At 41.2% G+C, this 22,921-nt stretch overlaps 1 protein-coding gene across 2 annotated transcripts; it reads left to right on the top strand.

Annotated features, from left to right (window-relative positions):
- The first annotated feature begins 8,058 nt into the window (after nucleotides 1–8,058).
- On the top strand, nucleotides 8,059–22,154 carry LMAN1 (lectin, mannose binding 1). Of its 2 annotated transcripts, none has more exons than XM_042021550.1 (13): nucleotides 8,059–8,263; nucleotides 9,070–9,224; nucleotides 9,308–9,415; nucleotides 9,876–9,937; nucleotides 10,653–10,752; nucleotides 12,640–12,763; nucleotides 13,097–13,155; nucleotides 13,754–13,886; nucleotides 14,698–14,891; nucleotides 14,998–15,068; nucleotides 17,248–17,398; nucleotides 18,108–18,229; nucleotides 19,277–22,154. In XM_042021550.1, exons 1-13 carry the CDS (start codon nucleotides 8,080–8,082, stop codon nucleotides 19,311–19,313), a joined length of 1,500 nt encoding a protein of 499 aa, XP_041877484.1. In that variant the 5' UTR covers nucleotides 8,059–8,079; the 3' UTR covers nucleotides 19,314–22,154. The 2 variants fall into 2 exon arrangements, with proteins under 2 accessions (XP_041877484.1, XP_041877483.1); XM_042021549.1 differs by having other exon boundaries at nucleotides 14,695–14,891.
- The last annotated feature ends 767 nt before the right edge of the window (nucleotides 22,155–22,921 follow it).

Genomic DNA, 22,921 nt, shown 5'->3' with positions numbered 1-22,921 from the left:
TCTTAAATGCACCCAGAAAGAAGCAAAAAAAGGTGAATAGGCCCAGCAGAGCCAGCACAGTGAATGCTCACCGCTGTCTTAAGTGATTACATGATGTTGTGCCACCCCCCTCTCATTGAGTTATCTTTACACTGCTTTTGTCTCCTCTAATTGAAGCTGATGAGGTGCTAATTGGTTGCTTTTTTAAAAAAGCACTACTTAAGCACTGGCAAACAGAGTAAGACAGCGTGAGTGGAGTTAATGAGGGCTTAGCAAAAAAAAAAAAAAAAAAAAAAAAAAAAAAAAAAAAAAAAAGCGCCACCGAAACCAACCAACCTCAAAACCTAAACCAACTCCTGTTGTTCGAAACTAAACCTAGAAGGGAAATGACTGTACGAGGGAAATGGCTGTGAGGGTTTGAGTTATGAGAGAGAAAGGGGCAATTCCAGCACTAAATGAATGCCCCCACACTTTGGCCAGCATCCCTGGTATTCTCTTCTCTTTATTTAAAGTGCTGCCATCAGAATATTAAACCTGTTGTCACTACAGCTGGAGCCAGAGGTCCTGGCTTTGCCATACCCAAATGTATTTCTTTAAAAAGTGTTTGCATAACATTAAATACTCTACATTTTCCATGTATTCTGTAGGTGCATTGAGACTGGCTCCTCGTTTTCAAGACCAATTATGAAGTTCCCAGCTACTGGGAGTATTCTGAGTGCTAAAGGAGAGTACAGAAAGGCCTTGCTGTATTGCTGATGTTGCCTAGCAAGACACAGAAATAATTCTGTGAGCTTTTTGAAGGTGGCACTGCAAATCCCTGTGTTAAACACAATCCTCTGCTGTTTTGGAATTTGTTTATATCCAATCTAGGCACACATGTGGGCACAGGATGCTTTTTCAGGCTGTTTGTCCAAGTAAGCAATACTTTTAGGGCTCCAGGAAGAGGCTGCCCAATGATGAAGGGTTCAGAGTCTCCGGCACAGGATAAGGACTAACAGTCAACTCTCAAAATTCTTCAAAATCCAGCGGCTAAGTAGTTTTTTATTGGACTAAAAGAGGAAAGTGGAGATGAAACCTCTCCAGTCAGCTCAAGAAGTCAATGAACTTTTCAGTAAGACAATTTTGATTGTCTATTTATGTAAGCGAGCAATAAAGTGTCAGGGCTCCTCCTTTCCTCACTTCTTTTTTTGCCTGTGTATAGAAAACCCAATCAGTTTACAAACAGCCAGTGTCTTGGGTTTGTGTTTATGCTTGGTAATTTGTAGCTCTATTCACATTCCAAATGGATTCTTTTCACTTTAACGCATGGTCACTTGCTTTTCCTTTGGTTATCATGAAAACGAGGGATTTCTTGCTGGCTGCTAGAAAGAAATTTCCTAGAGAACAAAGTTAAAACCAGTTCCTCCAAACGTGTTCCCAGAGCCATCCAGCTATAAAGCAGCCAAGAAAGATGCAAAACTGGAAATATCCTGCTTTTTCCTGCAGAGGCAGAGAGTAGCTCAGTGGCTGCAAAGCTCCTGGAGTGTCACGTGCCAAATCACCTTTGTAATCAGCATTGCACTTACTAGAGCAGAGCATCTTTTGGTTTGTTTCTGGTGGGACCTGAGTGCATTTTCAGACCACCTCATCCGTGGCTCCTACCATCAGGGGCCAATAAATCTCATTTTTTACCTCAGAGGGAATCTGGCAGCTATCCCCGCAGGAGAGGTGGCAGATGGCAGCATATCCATCAATTGCAAGCAGCAGAGGAGAGGCTGGGAAGTGAAATTCCCCTGCTTTTCCCTGTCTTCCTTCCTGCTGCTTTGTCTCATAGTCTGAAATTGGCTTTTCCTCAGTTTTGGTCACTCTGGAAATGTTAGTTCAGTAAGAATTCGCTTGGGGTAATATTTAATAGGTTTACAAACTTCATTTGAAGGCAAAAAGCACGAGGGGTGACAGCAAAGGACTTAGTGTGTGTGTCTGTGGGTGTGTCTATTTTCCCCTGAGTTCCACAGGTTTCCTCGTGGTATTTCTGAGAGCTCTTCTCAATAAAACTCAGTTGAAGGGGACTTTTCTCTGACTGGTTATTCCTTTGGGTACCAAACGCACTGAGAACTCCTTCCTGCTCACATACAGAAATAGAGAAAAGTGGCAGTTATGTGCTTGCACTGAAAATTATCTGCATGGTTCTCTGTTCATCAAGAGATGCATTAGGAATCATGCCCTATATTGCCCTCCCCATGGAGGCTGGGACTTGTACGGCTTTAGAGAAACAATAAGATCATGGAAACATGGGCAAAGCTGAGGGAAGGCCTATGGTTAGTAGAGAGAGAAATGTGCTGGAGAAAGCAACAGCAAAGGAAGGGAGGGGAGATAAAACAAGGGAGAGAACAGAAGAGTAGCAGAGGCGAGGCTCAGAGTCTGGGGGAGACAGCTGACAAGTGACACGGACTTGTCACACAGCCAGAAGAGAGGCAGCAGTGAGAAATTGGGGTGGTTCAAGCTGTGCTGAGAATCACATGAGCAGCTCACCCAGAGCCTGCACTCCAGAAGCCAAAGTTCAAAGGCAGGGATGCTTCCATGGTTTTTATGGTTCACTTCTAGGTCATTCGATTGAAGAGATTCTAAATTTGACAACTCGTAATGTTCAAAGAGGTTTAGATGCTTTTGAATCTGTTCAGCTCATCCCTATTTGAGATAAACATGAATGGCTCAATTGTTTATTTTAATAAAATTCAAATTAAAAAAGAGCCATCCAGCACCACAGAAGGACATGTTAGGAGGGGGTCTCTCCCTGAAGAGGAAAGTGAGGATGGTGCAGCTTCATTCCATCTCATGATGGCCCAACTCTGGTCACTATCAAAGCAGTAATTGCCACCATGAGGCTTCTACAGGCCAAATTTGGATTATGGCATTTGATTTTCCCAAGCATGTTAAGCCCTTTGCAGTTCCTTTAGTGGATTTCGCCACCCAATTGATGCATTCTTTTGAAATCTAGCCTCTTATATTAAGTGGCTATGGAAGGCATGATGGCCCTTATTAATTGATGCCCACTCATTATTTGTAAGATTTAGCCTCGATCCAGGAATAATAATTATCAAATTGTGTCTCAAAAAAAAAAAAAACAAAAAAAACCAAAAAAAACCTGTGATGGCATCCTCAAAAATCTTATGTAGAGAGACTATGGCCTTGTTGGCCCTCTCTCCAGGTATTTGGTAGTTGGAAGAAAAGCAAAATATCCCCTAGTATTTTGCATAAATTCTCCTTGCCACTGTTCAAACGTGTAACTTATTTAAGGCCATTGCTTTTTTTTTTCTTCTGGCTACCTGTGGGCGAAGAAGGGAAATTCCCTCGTGCGTTTTTGTTAACTTGGTTTGTGGGGTTTTTTTTTTGGTTGATGGCTTTTTTTGTGCTTGGTTTGTTTTTGAATATTGTGAGGGGCTCAGGTTTTGCCAGCTCACCTGCAGCACAGTCTTATCCTTTACTGAAAGTCCTACAGTTCATATTTGAGAGAACTGTGCATTTCAATTCCCCCTGGGCAGACAGCTGGCCTAATGTAAAACCACCTGCTTTTATGCCAAGGCTACACAGAAAAAAACCCAGAGATTAGCTGGCCTCTAAAATTGCCCTGATTTATACATCCACATATTTCCAAAAAGCATGGCACCAAGTTAGAGGTGCCTGCGTTCCTGCCACAAGAATGCCCCAGCTGTTACAGAATATCCTGTGAATTGTCTCAAAAAGCAGAGAATGCCTGTTTGTTTCAAAGAAAGCTTTGAAAAATGCCTGTGCAATTTTTTTCTCTCACAGAGCAATGGTCCAAGTGAACTGAGAAAGCAGCAGATATTTAATGGGTCATTCCCACTTTCTGTACTTTCTAATATTCTTCAAGCACAATAATCTCATTCCCAACTGTTCCTTACGTCATACAGAACAAAACAATGCAAGATTCCATTTTGAAAATATTACTGTGTTTTACTAAATCCATCTATTTTGCTACAGATGAGCTGCTTGGCTGTTTTATCCATGTCCATGGCATTTGTGTGTTTGCCCTGTCAAATCTCCCATGGGATTAATTCCCAGAGCCTAAAGCCCCAGGAGTGGGTTACGTCCTGAGCTCTTGGAAGAGCTGTCTTGCTTTTCAGTGTGCTAAATCCCCCAGGGTGATCTTACAGGTAGCAACCTCCGGGCAGGACTAACCTCGGGAGGAAAAGAGCACCCAGCACAGGGTGAGTGTGTCAGCAACGACAGCTGACGCAAACAGCGACACCTTCACACTGGGAAGCCACGAAATCCATCAGTACTCACTGAAGTACTTTGGGCTTGTCAAGCGTCATTGTTTTGGACTTCTCCTGACCTCACTTAGCAGAACGGTGCCACCGCCTGTAAGCTTTGTCTGCAATATTTGCGGTGGTAAGTAGCTCTGTAGGCATTTGTTTTCTCTCATCAAATCATTAAATGGTAATGCAATTGTTAGTTTGCCTTGCCCAGTTCGAATACATTTTGCAGCCAGTAACCATTCCCAGTTCATTAAGTGCCTGACCTCAGCATTAACACCCCCTCTGCTCGGGTTGCCTTGGAAACAAAGCTTCCTGTGCGTAATCCAAGCTTATCTAGCTCTTTATCCTACATGTGACCCTTAATTACTTGCTAAATTAGAATGGTTTTCTGAAAATCACAAGAGGAGGTTAATATGTTCTTCCAGAGCTGGTCAAGCTAAGATGACACTAAATTCACAGGGAATTCAAATTCCATGATCCCTGAAGGCGTCTCTTTCAGGAGGAAGATGAACTTTCCCAATGGGAGGCAGTGCGCCATGATAATGCTCCTGTCACTCACTTTCCTTGCCCTGCTTGTCCAGACCCAGCTTAATCCAGTGTGAACAACGGAATAAGTAAATATCAGGTTGATTAATTATGGTGCAAGGTTCAGTAACCACTTGTCTTCTGTAATTAACATTGTAATTGAAATTCAATAATACACTTCATACACAGATTGCTGGCCTAGGAGGAGGAACAAGGGAGAATCCTCAAGGTTGTGACAGGGAGATGAAGCATAGAAAAACAGGGCTCAAAATATTAATTGTCTCTTGAAAATTGTAGTACATTTTAAGAAATTCTTCAGTGAAAAAAAAAATTAAAGGCTGGATTGGTGATCTTAGAGGTCTTTTCCAACCTTAATAATTCTATTATTCTAAAAAGAAAAGTTGTTACTTCCAGATGTCTTGGAGTAGAGATGAAATGGGGTTGGATTGTTGAAATATGGCTTACAGTTTCTGAAAACCCACCTTCCCTTCACTGATTTGATAAACAGACATCATGAGAAAAGGTAATGCTCTCTAAGATGCCCAGTGCTTTTCCTATCCATTTTTTCCAGTGGCAGCTCAAGGACTGTGAGTCTTTGGCTTCTGTGAGTGGCTTTATAAAGCTGTGCTAAGGCTCAAATGCTAAGGCACGGTCTCAGGAAAAACCAAAACTAAAATCCTCCGTGACTTCCACACAGCATTTAATTAACTGCACATAAATTCAAGCACAGCCAGTGCAAAAATCCCAGTCTGTTTCAGCATTCCCATCTATTGTGACACAGAAAATAATTCTGCCTGTGTGCAAAAGCTTGCTTTCAGGGATATTTATAAAAATCATGGACCGATCACTGAGATGGGAAGAGATCAGACAGGTCCTCTGGATACAGATACAGCCACTTGCATTTCTGCTCAAAATCCTCAAGTTCAACACAAGATACCTCGGAAGTTTATTAGCACAAGCAGTGGTTCTCCCCCACACTTTTTAGAAGAGTTCACTCACTGGAGCCTCATTTGTTTTCCTTTTCTCTCTTCTGCCCTTTCCAGTGTGGGCTTGTTAATGTGTCCAAAAGCTGAGAGCTCTGGAGGTTGAAGGAGAGATTTATAGTTACTGTGTGTTCAAGGGGTTTTGACTTCCCTGACAAGACCTATGGAAAATATCATGGCAGTTTTATAAGAATAATGACAGAAATGATACCAACTATTTCCAGGCAGGATTTGAGAAAATGAAGGTATTTCACTTGTTATGATGGTACAGAATTATGATTATACAGATAATCATCCTGCCAGTGCTCTCAGTCCCTGCCAATCCAAGTGGGTTTCAGGCCAGTGAGCCATTTTCTGTTCTCTTTGCTCAGCCTTCCTTCCCCTATTACTGGGTTTGAATTCAAATGTAATTTTCAGGACAGAATTCAAGAAAGTTCTTACAAAGAGGAAACATTTTTTGTTTCCTCTAGTGAGCTCATGTAGCAAAACAGCTTGAAGAGACTTAACTGGAAGAGTCTCAACTGCTAATATCTATAATTTTGGGAGTCTGTGGATGTTTTTCTGCATGTCACAGTGGATTGGAGGGCAGCTTTCCATGCCTGGGAAGAAGACTTTTAAAGGAATTTCCATTTTCAAAGGAGGTTTTACAAATCTTCCATGCACAATTGCTAATACAGCTTCTATGGCAGTGCCTCTAAGTGGCAAAATTTCAGCCTGCTTTCACTCATGTGGGTAAGAGGGAATTGTTTCAAGGCTTGTGCTTTAGGGTTCTAGTCTCCTTCAGCGTGGTTCTGGTATTTTATTGGCATAAATTCTGAGGTTAATGCCATATGTAGGAAACAGACAGGAGAGGGCCTCGTGCTGCTCTGTTTGGATCTCTGATACACACATCATTTTATCCTCCAGAAGTAATTTCAGAATTTTACCTCAAAAATTACTTTCTAGATCTTTTAAGGACAGAAAAACGGCTGAGTTTTCTGTGTCTAGAAAGCTGTCAAGAAGAGACTCCCAATTCCCTTGACATCTCCCACATATATGCTCTAAAAAAGCAAAATAGATTCATAAATCAGGGATGTTTTAGAATATTGTTGGATGGAAGACACTATTAAAAAAAAGAAATCAAGCACTTCTTTCTCTATAGAAACAAATGTTAACTGATCAAGAATACTCAATATATTTATATATAGAAATTCTTCTAAAATTTATCTCAGAAATATTTTGCTTGCCAAGTCCCATCTGGTCCTGATATATTTGCTTACTCCTTTGTGTGGCTGAAAAAGAAGGGAGAATGTGAGGTTTTACTTTCATCCATGCTGAAGGAAATGTGTACCATTTAAAAAAAAGAACTTAATCTCTCCTGAATGCCACCAAGATCATCCTCTTCTTTAGTAGGCTCTGAACCTACTTACAGAGTCTTAGATTGCTCATACTCACAGATTAAGAGGAAAAGAAGGGATGTCAGAATCAAATGGGTATGAAAAATGTAGAAAAAACCCCAAGGGTGTAAAGAAGCTGAAAAAACCACAACCCACTCCTGATAATTATTTTTTCTCCAATACGGCTGTACGATAGGCTGCTAAATGAAAACGGAGAGAATGAAAAAGGAAGCTCTTAACTGTTGGCTCAGTGCTTGATTTAATTCTGAGCCAAGCCCTGCCCCTGCTCCGTGATGCTGCACACTTAAAACAGCCGTGTTTCTCATCTTGGCAGTGTCGGGGGCCATCCCCACCTGTCACCACTGTCACCCGGCCTGCCTGTCACCCGAGGTTTGCTTTGCTCACCTCTGTGGAAGGCTGGCCTCGCATGTTGAGAGAAACAGTGTGGATTTTCCTGCGGGACTTCCGACTACTCTGCAAACGAACTGAAAAGAGCCCGCGGAAGTGCAGTCTTTGCTACGAAAGTAATATTGAGGGGAAAGAACAGATTATTTATCCTTCAGACGCTCTGTGCACTGTTAGCGGCTCGCAGCTGTCCGAGAGGCCGCACAAATGCAGCGGTCCCGCGCACCCGCCCACAGCACGCGGCCCCTCGGACCCTGGGGAGCTCGGAAATTCGCCGGGAGACACCGCGACCGGGGCCGGCCCCAGGCTCCCACGTGGCCACTGGACACATTGGGAGCCCGACGCCGGCCCACTCCCCGCCCCCGCTGCCCGCCTCCGCTGCCCGCCCTCACGCCGGCCTCGCCCCGCCCCCAGCCCGGCCCAGTTCCCGCCCCGCTCCCCGCCCACACACCGGCCCCGCCCCTCTCCCCGCCCCCCGCGCGCCCGCCCCCGCGCTCGTCCAATCAGGGGTCGCCCCGCTGGCCCTGTGCATCGCCCCGCAGCTCGGCCAAGATGGCGGCGCCGCTCGCCCCGCTGCTGCTCTTTCTCGCCCTCGGCGGCCCGGCGCTCGCCGCCGCGCAGGCCACGGAGGGCGCGGCGGCTACGCCGCATCGGCGCTTCGAGTACAAGTACAGCTTCAAGGGGCCGCACCTGGTGCAGGCGGACGGCACGGTGCCGTTCTGGGTGCACACGGGCAGTAAGTGCCGGACGGGGGTGGCGGGGCCGGGCCAGTGGCGTTCCTGAGGCGGAGGCAGCAGTGTCCGGTCGGGGGGGTGCGGGATCTCGGGGAGAAGCCGCGGGCGAAGCTGGCCGTGGGTGCCAGCCGTGCCCTCGGGCTCCACGTGGCATCAGAGGCGCAGAGGAGATGCTGCGGTGACGGGGAAGTGCCCGGGCACACCCGGGCTCCCACCCGCGGTGCGAAGGTACCTATAGCCTCCTGGTGTGGCGGCTGCGGGCCCTGGGGAGGGGACTCGTGGCGCTGCCGGGAAGTGCTGATGTGTCACTGCTGCCGCGCTCGAGGTCGGCCCTGGCCGTGCTGCCAGAAAAACTGTTCGGTTTCATCGTCTCGAAGCTCGAAATGCAAAGTGTGCCTTGGCAAATAGGACTTGGTTCAACAATGTTTGTACAGTTTCTGTGCCCTTTGGGTTAAGGGTTCCGTTGTGCTCAGAAAGGCTTGTCATCCTTCCCGAGTGTCCCCCCTTATGAAAGGTGTTGACATCTACAGTTCCACCTTCACATAGTTTCTCTGCAGTACCTTCTGCTGGGTTTTTTGCAGACTTTAATTTAGTTGCTACTGCTTAACGTAACTTTTTTACTTGACATTATGCTACAAGTAACATGGAGGAAACTGTCCATAGATGAGGTTTTTTTTCTCCTGCTTTTTCAAGAAAATGATCCCAAAAAGAAATGTTACTTAATGCAAGCGAGTTTCTCTCTGAATGTATTCCTATTGTTCTGTTACACTGCTAAACAGAAAGTTAGAACATCTTGTTTGCTTTCTAGATGCCATCCCAAGTGCAGATCAGATCCGCATAACAACCTCCTTGAAAAGCCAGAAAGGCTCAGTGTGGACAAAAAACAAATCAATATTTGAATATTGGGAAGTGGAAGTGACCTTTCGAGTTACAGGAAGAGGCCGCATTGGAGCTGATGGATTGGTAGGAGCAGTTTGACCTAACTGAGAAAAATAAATGTGCTTTAAAAGTGAATCTTGACCTATGACTTTTTGCTTTCTTCATAGGCAATCTGGTTTACAGAAGAGCAAGGCTTGGAAGGTCCTGTTTTCGGGGCAGCTGATAAATGGAACGGTGTTGGAATTTTCTTTGATTCCTTTGACAATGATGGAAAGGTTGGTTGGAAGGAAACTCTTCTCGAAAAGATGATAAATTAATTTCCTGCCTGTTGAGGAAAAAGCAAGGATGTTGTTTTTCTACTCTTCCCCTGTTTCACTTCAAAGGGATAAAATAAAGTAGTCAAGTTTCCCTTATAGTGGAAACAGCAATTTCTATGTGTGTCTTCAGAGATGCTCTTTTTCTTGGAAGAAATCTGCCTTGAGTAACTCAGCAGCAAAGATTTTGTATCAGATGAGGATGACAATTGCTGTTTTCAGTTCTCAGTTTCCCGGTCCAGAATGATCCTGAAGCTTAAACAGTACATAATAGGTCTGCTTTGCTGCTTTTGCTTCCCCTGCACAATTTTGGCTTGCTTTTAGACATTTTAGACAGATTTTAGTAGAAGACTGTCAGGGATGTTGCTGATGCTTCCCTTCAAATTAAACTAATCCATTTGTGTGCCGTTTCTTTCCCTAGAAAAACAATCCTGGAGTGATTGTTGTAGGCAATAATGGAAAGCTTCTGTATGACCATCAGAAGTAAGTTTATTTTCAGTGTTATTGCTGAATGCTTGCTTTTAATTGATGAAATGTTCCATGAGAAGCATTATAAAGGCTTCTTTCATATGAAACTTTGTTGTTTCCTTTACATTTGAGGGTTTCTACTTGTTAAAACACTGCTTTGGCAGTAACAGCAGAGAAATTGGCAACTGATCGATATTTAAGTGGCATATGCCCTTTGGGATGGATGAACTCAGATAAATAGAGGTACAGTACAGACTTTATTGCTTATGGGGATCCTCCACACACAGCTAATAACTGGCAGAAGTGACTAACTGAAAGCTAATTGCTGTTACTAAAATTAGTTGGATTAATTTTGATTTTTGATCGTTTATCAACAGTACAATGGACACCTTTTTGGATTTCAAAGAGGACAGGTGTCTAGCTCACTTGGTGCAGTCACTGCATCTTATTTCCATCCAGGTTCCCAGGTGCAGGAATATATCTGAGAATTATACCTCAGAAAACAGATTTCCCCATCCATTCCTGCATTCCCTCTGCGTTGTGTCAAGTGTACAGCATGCAGTACTGGAGATCCCAGGCTTGAGAAAGCTCAGTGCAATTACAGAACAGCCTTGGAAAAGCTTGCAGATTGAAAAACTGGGATCAGGTTGCTTAGTGAGAGTCAGACACCTTTTTGGCCCAGCTGATAAACCATAACACTTATTTTTATTGATGTTCCCTTTTTGCACAGTGATGGATCCACGCAAGCACTGGCATCCTGTCAGAGGGACTTTCGGAACAAGCCCTATCCTGTGCGAGTCAAGATCACATACTACCAAAAAACACTGACTGTAAGTCTGAAATAACAGAATTACTTGTGTTTCTCAATTTCTTAAATGTGAAACTGGTTTTCACAGAGTTGCAACACATGTGTCAGTTCTGGTGTTAGAAATATGGAGCTTGGCTGCAGAGGTTGGAAGGGAGGTGTTGTGTTTTAATGCTACACAGGTTCTTTTGGCTACATTAGAATGCAGGTATTGCTGATTTTTCTGATGTGACTTAGGAGGCAGTTGTGCAAACACACTCATAATGTGCTCAAACCCTTCTGTTGCTCTTGATTTGCCTGGAGAGGTGTCCCAAAGTCAGGATTTGTTTAAGATTCAAGTGATTGAGAAGCTCCTGAGCTTGGTATTTCTTAAGCTGATCTAAGAGTTGCAGAGGGTTTTGTAGCTTATTTTTGAACCAGAGGTTCTGAAGTGTGGCTAAAAAAATGAAACTATTTAACAGTAGATTTAAATCTGCTACTTGAGGATTCTCACCTCCAAAACCTAGTAGGGCTTTGAAGACTAAAGATTAAAAACCACTGGTATAAGGGAGTCTTTAAGACTTCTTAAATACTATTCAGCTGATTGTGAATTCCTTCTAGGTAAGGAGAGAAAAATACTAATGCGGTGCTGGGTTGTGACAACTACAAAGTGTCTGTGTGTTGGCTTCTGATTCCTTCTGGAAAGGTGCCGTTCGTATATTCACAGGTAGCAGCCATAAAGTGCAGAGCTGTCATTTTGTAGTAGAAGTTTCTCTAAAAGTAAACGTGACTGCACCTAAAAGAGGGCAGACCTTGTACTGTGTTGTTAATGGGAAAAGCTGCCTGTCACTCTTGAATGAAAGTTAAATTTCAGCCTCCAAGGCTGCTCTGTTTTCACCTGGGCCCTGATGCCTCCTCTAGGAACTTCTCTGTCCCAGATGTTGTTGTTAAACTTAACAGTTCTCTCTTTTCTCTGGGGATGCATTTGCAGAGTCTCCCTAAGCTTTGAATCAGAACTGCAAGGGATGACTGGTGTAGATCAGGTCTGTGTTGCCCAGAACCCTTTTAGGATGTGGACTTTTGCAAATAGAATGCTTATGTAAAATGTCAGTGTCACGATCCGCTAATGCAAGCGGGGGTCGTGATGGTTCGTTTATCGATCTCAGAGTGTAAAAGGACACAAGAGGTTTCAGTTTTAATCAAAACAGTGCACCTTTATTAAGTGCCCACAACACAGTAATGCAATAGAAGAGAGTAAGAGAGAGAGAGAGAAACAAAGTACAGAGGGGGAAAAAGAGAGGCAATAGCTACCAACGGATGAAACGAAGTCCTCGTGGTCTTCCGCCAATAGATTCGTCTTCTTTCCGTGGGGAGATCTCCGACTCGGTTATTTCAGAAGGTCCCTTTATAGTCCTTTTCAGAAGCGAGGGGCAACTGGCCAAGAGGTTGGGAAATCTACAGCCATTGTTATGGGGTCCGTTGCTTTGGGAAACAGGTACAGGACAGACGTACAAGACAGGTGTACCGGAGAGGTGTACAGGACAGGTCATTCCTTTCCGCTTCAGCGCAGTCCTTCCCGCCTGGGCAGCAAGAACGGCGCAGTCCATTGTGACCTGCACTAATTTTCCTCAGGAATGCGTACCAGTTCCCAGTGGGCACACCCGTAGGCAACACTTGGCAGACAATCCCACCTCAGCCAGGCCAGGACTGCTGTGTTCAGTCTCTGTCTTCGGCGATGATCATGAGGCAGATGACGGATCTTCGGACCGTCTCTTACAGTCAGTAAAATGTCTCTTTTCAGAAAAGAAATAGTTTTTGGTTTCCGGTTTGAGCTGCTGAGTTACCCAATTAGTTGTATTTTGTGAGCATTACTGCAAACTGACAAAACAATTAACACAAATGTGGTGAAAATCCTAAGTGTTTGTCCTTTTAGGTATTAATTAATAATGGCTTTACTCCGGATAAAGAGGACTATGAATTTTGTGCCAAAGTGGAAGATATGGTGTTGCCATCACAGGGGTACTTTGGAATATCTGCAGCCACAGGGGGACTTGCAGGTAGGAAACGTTAAAATTTATGGCAAATGTTGTGGGGACTTGAAAGGCTTGCAAGAGAGATTGGTTGGGTGGTTGGTTTTTTACTACGAGTGTTGATCCATTATACCAATTTTTGACCATGATGATGTAATTAACCGTCTTGCAGTCCCAAATTAATGACATGCTTAGGTGAAGAATTTTTGGTTTTTCCCGACAAAGCCCCTATATACTCTCATTCCCTGCTGCACAAACGCTTGGGAGGATGCTGTTTTTTGAAGATCCTTTGCAAGTGGAAGGTTGTCTTGGGAATTACAGGAATTGGTAAGGTGGTTTTGTTTTGTTTGTTGAATACAGATGACCACGATGTGCTGTCATTTCTGACCTTCCAGCTGACTGAGCCTGGGAAGGAAGCAGTAAGGATTTTTATGCATGATTAGTAAAATATTTTATTGTGCATGTTATTTTATATGCAGCACCAGATTATGGTATTTCCTCTTAAGTGACACGTGGCATTCCTGTTTCACAGTTTTGCCATGTAGCTGTGCTGTCATCTGGTTTAGAAAAATTAAACTGGTATTGTAATGTTTTGGTAATATTGTCATTAATATTCTCAAGACCAGAATTCTGAAGCACCACTGAAGCAACAAAACTCGTGATGTTAAATCAAACCATGCAGTACTACAAAGTACATTTTCTTTGGAAAGTGGGAAAATATCTGTTCTCCCTTTCAACTTTCCCTTCTTCTAGAATGATTCTGTACTGCTAAACAGCATTTATCCATGTAAAGCTTGTTTTAATTTTCTATTGGGAAAATTTTCTATTTGTTCTCCATGAGAATGTGTGGTTTCTCACTTCAGCTAAATTTATTAATGTGCTGCAGTAATTTTATTATATCTTCACATCTGAAATCTGAACAGCCTTGCTGCAGAATCATTTGTGTTAAGCATGGCGGGGGGGGGAGAACATGAGAAAAATCTCACACATGCCCTTCCCTCCAATAATGTTTTAAAGCCAACACCAGATGCAGAAATCCCTCAGAAAGATAAAGAGAAGTATCAAGAAGAGTTTGAGCACTTTCAGCAAGAATTGGATAAGAAGAAGGAAGAATTTCAAAGGGAACATCCTGATGTGCAAGGACAGCCAGGCAAGTTATTTGAGCAATTTTTCAGTTGTCCAGGGAAATGTTTGTTTTCCAGGATGTTCAGAACTAGGGATACTTCGGTTGATCTTGCTAAGCTCCCACTGATGTTACTTACATTATTTAAAAATCTTTACTGTAAAGTGCTTCCCGTTTCTAAAGTTATTTTAGTGGTGCCTGGCTTGAGAACAAAATGAATGACTGGAAACATGGTGGGAATTAAGAACAACAGAAGGAAGAGAAGGTAATGCATCCCTCTGTAAAATGGTGATTAAGGAAGCATGGCCTTTTTCATTATTTAAAGGACATCTTTTTGGTCTGTTTCTCTACATTCACAGAAAACCCTTTAAAAGATGGTCTAGTGCATATCTTGGATCATGTGCTTACATGGAAAAGCTTTTTAATGCTTGCCTAATGCTGGGCAAACAAGAACCTGATTATTTGAAAATATAATGGAAGCCATTTGTTACTTCCGTGGATTTTAATAGCTGTATGTGAATGCAAATACACTGAGAATGTACTTTAGGCATCTAGACGTGGAATTTCAGGTTGTCATCTGTATTGCACAGTGATAAGTTATGACTGTTCTAAAGGTCCTATATGTTATTTTGATCTGCATTTTTGAGATACAGTTCAGCCTTTTATTGATCAGAAATAATCCCCTTGCCACAGAGTCTTTTGGACTTTGGGACGGTGAAGTTGTAGGAAAAGGTAGATGGATGTGGATATGTTAAGGGAGCAAGAGAAATGATCCAACGCAAGGAATTGTGAGGAATGTGCACGTGTGTAAGAAGCCCCTGTGCTTTTTTCTTAGCAGCAGATGATGTTTTTGAAACTGTGAGTGATCGTGAACTGAGGCAAATCTTTGAGGGGCAGAATCGAATTCATCTGGAAATCAAACAGCTTAACAGGCAACTGGACATGATTCTGGATGAGCAGAGGAGATACGTCTCTGCAGTCACAGAGGAGATTGCCAAAAGAGGAGCTGGGTTTCCAGGTCATCAGGGACAGGTAAATAAAACCCATGGTGATTCAGAGCCCAGCCTGATTTCAGCAGTGGGATCCATTTGCTTTTTCCAAGATATGTTGATCTTTTTCCTCCCCCTGCCCCTACCAGGTTTCCCAGCAAGAGATAGAGACAGTTGTGAAAACTCAAGAAGAGGTCATTAGACAAGTAAAGGAAATAAGGTAAACACCTTCCAAATATTAAGGGTGTGTTTTGAATTTTATAGTTTTCCTTTTAAATCCTGTGCGTTACTTCAGTGGGACAATATTGACAAACTTGATGTTTGCGTCAGTTCCTCAGTGAAGACTCTCTGCATATATTTAATTTCTGTAGTAAAGTCAGTTCATGCCCCAAGGATTGCTAAGCACCCTAATTTGTCTCTTTTTTTATCATGAAATTCCACTTCAACAGGTAAGTTCCCCTTTAAAAACAATGAAGTAAAACCATTATCTTGAAGGTGCTGTTTGTACATAGATTTGTGAAGATGCTTGTGTTTGATGAGGATGTCTCAATACTTCTTTAATATTTTGCTGTTGCTGTCTTAATCAGGAATGTCTTTAAGCTGGTTTAGCCCTTCATTTGTAGCAGCTAAAACCTTCCTTACCTTGTATTTTTTAAAAAAAGGAGAAAACAGTTCCTTCAGTTGTGCTTCCCCCCCCGCACCCCGTATTAGTTCAAGGGCAGCTCTTGTGATTTATCTAAGTAGGTCAGTTTTTTGTAGAATGAAGATTAGAGTGCTTCCATTTTTGCACTTGTTCTTCCACGGAAGCTTTTCTGTTAATATTCTTGACAAATCTTTATACCTTGCAAGCAAATTAGATTTTCTTGTTAATATTGGCAGTCTGCCCTTTTAGTGACTACTTACCAGCTCGGAGTTTGCATAACATCATCTTTATATATTTCTTAGATTAAAGAAATGCTTTATTTAGAGAGAGAAATAAACAGCCCCTTGGTGCATTGCTTGTCATCCTGCAGGAAAAGGACTTAGGGGCCAAGTAATTTTCTTGGCAAGATTGTGGATTTCTTCATCATCTGATTACAGAAGAATCTTGCATGTTCCTACAATAGAAACTATCAGCAGGGTATTATTAATGCAAAAGTCAATATAAATTCAATTTGATACAGCCTGTGTCTATTAAGGGAAGTTATTTTGCTTTTAACAAAGACTGGATCAGTCTGGGGGAAGGTGAGTGTGCAGATTGCTACTCATTATGTAGATACGGTTCTGTTAGGAGGGAGAAGAACTAAGTGAGTGTCCCACTTACGTTGTAACACTGTGAGGCATATGGAAAGACAGAATTACTGTCAGTGGTTATTAGGCAGTGGGCATGATGGGTTATTTAAGATAAAACCTTCCAGTGAGAAATTTATTTCTAAAATATATTATTATAATACTAATTGCAAGTCCAGGTAAATGAAAAATTGCTGACCACTCTACAAAGAGTTAGGAGTGCTCTGTGAAAGCATTGAAGTAAGCTCCCATCTGAACCAAATGGAAAGTTTTAAGTAAATTAAAAAGAAATCCAAAGGCATACATTTTGATTGTCTATTCTGTTAATAATGAGGAGATTATCATTCACATGATAAATATTTTAGCTGTAGAATAATCCTCTTTTGCAACTCAAAAGAAACAGCACACTACAGGAAAATTATATAAACATATTGATTAGAGATTAAGGTTTTTTTCTCTCATTGACTAGTTTACCTCAAACCAAATTAGTTATGAAACCTCAACTTTTTCTGGATTTAATTTCATTTGTTGTAGAAGCAAAATGAATTCGCAATAAGACAATGTTAAGTATTATGACAGTGCATATGGGAAATGAGTTCCTCATATAAATGGTAATCATGAAACAAGGATGTATCTAAATCTTTTCTTATCCCTAAAGCCTCTTTGTTTTTATTTCTTTCATGACTGCTTTTATTTATTTATTTATTTATTTATTTATTTTTCAAACAGCTTTTGGTTTTCTTCAAAGATTGCATTAAACTCTGCTGATCCTAAAGCCTTGGCAAGAGCCTCAGACAGAACTCTTGTTCTATAGCCCTCATCAGTCAGGCAGGCAAAGGAGAAGTTCTGGCAACAGAATATTTGCTAGTTCTTATTCTCAGCGTGACCGAGATATGGGGCACTCTACAAATGGCAACTGTCTGTGCAATTAACTATTTTTAAAAATCATAGTTTGACTAAAGGATTATTTCTTGAGGGGTATTCTCGAAAGCTAGAAGAAATTTGCTGCCTTTTGGGGCAACTATGTATTTCAGCCTAATTCTAACGAACTAAAAAAGGTCCAGAATAACTGCTGTTTGTAGAAAAGCTGATGTGTTTTGAAAGTTGGTTTGCTGTTTGTCCTGTTTCAGAAGTTCTGTGACTGATGCTCTGAGATCCATCAGTGGAGCTCAACACCCTGGCTCTGCAGGAGTCTATGAAACAACTCAGCACTTCAACGACATCAAAGAACACCTTCATGTAGTCAAGAGGGACATAGAGCATTTAGTACAACGAAACACGGTAATTTATGTGCTGGGAGTGTAAAGCATGAGTGTAACACAGCTTTCTTTGGCTGTTAGTGAAAAGCTACGATGAGCCAGCATGCAGTTTAGGGAGCAATTAATCCTTCATTAAGCTGCTTCGCTAAAACTATGCTGCCTTGACCTAACTGCATGATCTGGGTCTCGATGAGAAGTTTTGCACAAAGAGCACGATTTTTAGTCTTAATTTCCTGTGGAAACAAGGTCAAGCAATTAGGTTTTCTGGGTGCTTTTTTTTTTTTGTGTTTGTCCCCCTATTTAACAGCTCTATACAGAGGAGATTCTGTGATGCTTCTGCACACAAGGGAGAGCTTTAATCAGAGGAAACTCAGGCAGACTCTGCTTAAGGTTTCTAAGTGCAAAAAAGACTGTGTTCATATCCAGGAGTACCTTAGTCTAGCCTAGGTAGCAATTAAGCTGAATTAGCTTATGATCCATAGAAGGTCCTTGATTAATTTACCATATTTATGTATTCTTTTCTATATAACCCTCAATTTAACATCAGGCAATTTATCTGAGAAACATAAAAGCGGAAGGGGAGAGTGAGATGAGGAGTAAGATTATTTTTCAGAGTACTGTAATTTCTCTCCATTTTCTGCTTGTGCTCCAATTTTTACATCACATTGCAAAGCCCTTGTTTTGTAAGTCTTTTGATAGGATGTCTTGTTTGGTCTTTTCTTGGTTTTTAGCCATCCAGCGAGAAACCAAAGTGTCCAGAGTTGCCACCGTTTCCATCCTGCTTATCTACAATGCATTTCTTCATATTTGTGGCGGTGCAAACTGTGTTATTCATTGGTTATGTCATGTATAGGTAAGTCTTGTGTGGCTTAAAGACAGCAGGGCAAATAGTTTTAGAACTGCTGACTGATAATGTCATTGGAATGGCATCATTGTGTTAATTTTGTTAAAACAAGCAATCATTCAGATTGGAGGAGACCTTGGGAGGTCTCCAGTTCAATCTTCTGCTCCAAACGGAGTCCACACTGAATTCAGACAAGGTCACTTGGGGTTTAAACTGGTCAGGTCTTCAAAACCTCTAAGAATGCAGAATTTACCACTGTCCCAGAACTCATTGGAAATGTTGAATTTTCATAATGAAGTTTGGTTTATTCTATCCCCACTCACCCACCGGGTATCAAGTGGGAACCTGACCTGTTTCAGCCTGAATGTTGTGTCTTTTATTTTCTTTTCTTTTTTTTCTATCTAAGCTAATTGGGATGGTTTTTCTGTTGTCTTCCTCCTCCTTGTGATGTCATAATGTTGAAATTCTATTTGCATTGATGGAAAAGACAACCTCCATGCTTGGTAGTCTTTTTGCCATTGGCTGGAATGATGATTTCCAAGACAAACAAGGAGCTGTTCCCCTCCAGTTCTTTGTGATGCCTTTGTAATTCCAGCACCTGGATGTGGTTGATCCATAGTGTCTGTATCCACTAAGAAAATTAATGATCTGTGCCAGAGGGAAAAGTAAATCCTTTCCCTGAATAGTTGCATGGGTTTCCTTTTCTAGGCTGATCTTTTGGCCAATCAGATACCGAGAAGCTTCAGAAAATGTTAAGAATATTTTAAAAGTCTGTTTGTTTGTTCTTTCATTGTTTCTGGCTTTTGTCCAGAATGTGGGGTTGTTTGGTTTTTTCCTTTTGTGTCTGATGCAAAATTGGAACTACAGTGATGCTACCCATGTCTTTGTGAGTAGAAAAAATTATATCCTGTTTTTGTGATATGACTTATCATTTCCTCTAAGTCTCTGTTGATAAGGAATGGAATCTTCTAATCCTCAAATAAATGAAAATTTACAACAGTTACCTAGTTTTAAGTTAAAAAGACTTGAAGAATTCTTTTCTGCCTTTTCTTTCAGGAGCCAACAAGAAGCAGCAGCCAAAAAGTTCTTTTGATGACCTGTTCCTTTTGTGTGTATGTAACAGCAGTCTGTATGCACAGAAAATTCTACACTTCTGTAAATGAGGGAAATTTTAGTGTTGGATATACTTCAATATTATAAATTATTGAATTTTGTTAAATAAAATGAGTTCTCATTTAAGGTGTTGATGCTAAAACAGGGAGCAACTGCTGGATGGGGGAAGACTGCACCCTATCTAGGTCTGTGTTTTCAGCTGACTTTTTCATTAATACTGAAAGGCAAATTCCCGATTCCTCTGCTTTGTTAAGATTCCAGAGGAGGAGTTGAAACACCCAGGCTTGGTGTTTGTTCAGAGTGTGAATTGCAGATGGATGATTTGTGCAGAAAATTTGCTACTAAGTGTCCTGACATAGCAGTTAAAAAAAAGAAAAGAAAAAGAAGGTAGGAAAATCCCACACCTCAAAGAACTGTTCTTTTGTGGGGTTTGGTGGTTTTTTGGCAGGTAAAAACTTACTATAAACATTTTATTTGTTTACCACTTGGATTTAACAGTGTAAGAATATCTTCTTTAATTCTCATTTAAACATTTTTTAATGCGTGGATACAAAGACAGGCCTTTAAGACCCTGACTGTTGATACCTGATGTAAAACACCAATTATAGAGAGCATGCGAAGAAAGGCTTTTCTCCTTATTTTGCAGTCTGATTTTGGGCAGTGAGAGAAAATGTGATAAAGTAATTTCTTCAAGTATATTGTGGGGCTGATTTCTTCTTTCATAGTTTCAATAATATGTCTGTAATTTTTTGGGGAGATTTGTGGAACTTTTCCAGCAAACATGATTGCTTTATCTGTCTTCCAATCTGATTGTATCAAAGATATGTTTAGTGTGTGAATTTGTCTTTACTTTCCTAAAGCTGTCTTGTGTCTTTCATGTATCAAGTCCAGATGCTTTGATTTAAATCTTGACATGGTGAATATTGTAAACCGCAGGTATTGAGTGTTAACCCATTTCTTCACAAAGTAGCTTCAGACACGTTTGTTAATCTGTAGAACCAGTATTTTGTGTCAATTCCTGCCTGGATATCAAAAGCATAAGGCTGAACATGTGATTTTGATACTGCTTATCAAGTGAACATTTGCTTCAGGAAAGAAAGAAAGCAGAGGGCCCAACTTAGGAATGTGAAATTAATTAATTTTGCCTTGTTTACATATCGGTGGTAACTTTGTCCTTGAGTTGTGTGTAGAATTAGAGTAAGTATTTCTGTAGTTTCCTGAATTCTATAAAATACACAAATGCATCAGGATATTTCACTTAGAACTGTTAATTTGTTTGTCTGAATCTGCAAAAATGATCTGTAATATGACTACTCCTATTGCATTTCTACAGTCTGCTCCCTTGGAGTGCAACATGTGCTGCCAAATTCACTGTAATGAAGAACACTTCAGTATTGTGCCTGTCAGTTTGGAGAAATGATAAATCTATGCAATATATTTTGTTACTTCTAATACAGTGTCCAGAAAGTGAATGTCTGTGCTATACCAAGAAAATGACACTGCCTACACACCAATTAACACATCTGCAGTATGGAGGATACTCTAAGTGGTGTAGCTTTATAGATTCATTTCTAAATTTGAGCAGATTTTGCTGTACTAATGAGAGAAACTATTGCCTCAGGCTAATCAATGAATAAACAACTTTTCAGATAAAGCAGAATAACACATTGGAATTTATCGCTTCAGTTCTTTCAACACCAGCAAATATTTCCAGGTGCCTTGAATCTAAGCTATTACAACCCTGACTCTTGTAACTAAATGTAATATATTTTCTTAAATGGTTCTGAAATTGTGCGGTGGTGGTTCCTTTCAGTTGCAGACCTTCTTTTATCAGTGCAACATCCAAACAGAGCTCCTTCTCTCACAGCAGGCTTTGCAAAACCCCTTATGCAGAAAGTATTTTGATAAATATCTGGCAAAATGTGGAGCAGTTCTGATGTGCCCATTGGAATGAGCCTGGATTTTTGTTACTGTGAATTTACCCACCCATTCCTTTGGTTTAAAGCTGGAGCAGCCTGTACTTCTGTTTGGTTAGAAAGAAGAGCAGGCTGGGGGTGATGTCTAGGGGGAAACTTGAAACCTACAGTTTTCTCTTCAGGAGGAGGCTGCTTGATCAGACACGTCTCCCACGTGCAACGAGAAAACTTCTGTGGTAGGGAACAGTGGGTCTAACATGGAACATCAGAAGACTGGTAACTTTGCTTCATGATTCATTTCACAATCGTCTCTCGTTGGAGCTTCCATAACTCACTGGATCAAAAGAAGACTCCCAACTGCCCAGCTCAGATTTCATCCTGTCTTCTTGAAGTAATAGCAAGAAATTTGGATTTTAAGAATATTTTTTCAGTCAATGTAGCCTCCTGTTAGGAGGTTTCTTTCAACAGTGACAGTGTATTTGATTCTTATCCAGTAAGATTTCCCAGCTAGGAGGAAAAGACACCTTGGAATTGAGTTGGACAATATTAGAGAGAATAAGTTATATTTGAATTGTGGATGATAAGTAGCAAATATTTGGCAATGACAAGAGAATGGGATTGTACTGGTGGGGGGTTGTTAAACAGATGGTGATCCCTGAATCTTTTACAAGTCAAATGCACAATACGGTTTGTAAATTAACTGCTCTGGTTTGTAACTTCTGTGGGAAGAAAATCTGACCTTTCTCAATGGATCAATTACTGTAACACCAAAAAATGTCTACTGGTTTTTTATTTTATTTTAAATTCAAACAGCTGACAGTTTCATGTTTGTTTCTGACTGATGTAAATTGATACTTGGAGTTCAGAGATAACCTTGTTTGAATAAAGGTGCATATTTTTAGTAAGCCTTTTTCTTTTCATTTGGTACGTGTCCATGAAATCTAAGCAAGTGTATTTGAAGCATTCTTTACCCTCAGTTCAGAGTCTGAATACTTACAGACCTGGGTTCAGTTCTACCTGACACTGGGGAGTTAATGGTATTCTGGGGCTGAATTCCCTCTGTCATTTTTCCCCAGCCAGGAGCAAGATTTTAGCAAGTGGAGGAAGAGGGATCTTTGAATTGAATCTATTCAAGCTGACTAAACCCTAAAATGCATCTTTCTGATGGTCCAGCTGCTAGAAAAGGCAACATCCTCTTGGTAGAGGGCTGAATCAGGGCAGAATCCTGATTCTTCCAAGAACTCCTATGTATTTTTGCATTATGTGACTGTTAGGAACACAGAATCTAGAAAAGACTGGGAGTTCGGATGGCATTTTTGGGCTGGCCTCTCTGTGAGGCTTTTATCTTTAGCTCTGGAATTTGCCTGTTTCAAGACTGAATGCTGGGGTTAGAGATCCGTGTGTTCCTTGGGTGTGGAACACAGGCTTTTTTATAGCACCTACTTTTATCAGATAAAACAGGAACAGAGTCTTTAATTTTGATTTCACTTAAGCTAGATGGAAAAGACATAGATTTAAAGCAAAGGAAGTGGCAACATGAGTACTTAATTAGCTGCTGTCTGTATGTTTTTATGAAGTGTGGGATTCCTGTCATCAACAAAAAGTAGTAAGTTTTTTAACTTCAATAGAGCACCTGCCTGAAACAGAATTATTCTGGGGGTACTGGCTGTGT

Source organism: Corvus kubaryi, unplaced genomic scaffold, assembly GCF_017639235.1.
Source record: "Corvus kubaryi isolate FWS band 111438036 unplaced genomic scaffold, C.kubaryi_AGA036_p1.0 37149, whole genome shotgun sequence".
Lineage (NCBI taxonomy): Eukaryota > Metazoa > Chordata > Aves > Passeriformes > Corvidae > Corvus > Corvus kubaryi.
Note: the sequence above shows the minus strand (reverse complement) of the source record. Positions and strands in the feature narration are given on the sequence as shown.

Bases quoted from the DNA above. Each gene is read 5' to 3' on its own strand.
- LMAN1 (XM_042021549.1), top strand. From the start codon at position 8,080: ATGGCGGCGCCGCTCGCCCCGCTGCTGCTCTTTCTCGCCCTCGGCGGC. The intron at 10,753-12,639 runs GTAAGTCTGAAA...TTGTCCTTTTAG, and splicing joins ACTACCAAAAAACACTGACT to GTATTAATTAATAATGGCTT. The intron at 15,069-17,247 runs GTAAACACCTTC...GTCCTGTTTCAG, and splicing joins AGACAAGTAAAGGAAATAAG to AAGTTCTGTGACTGATGCTC.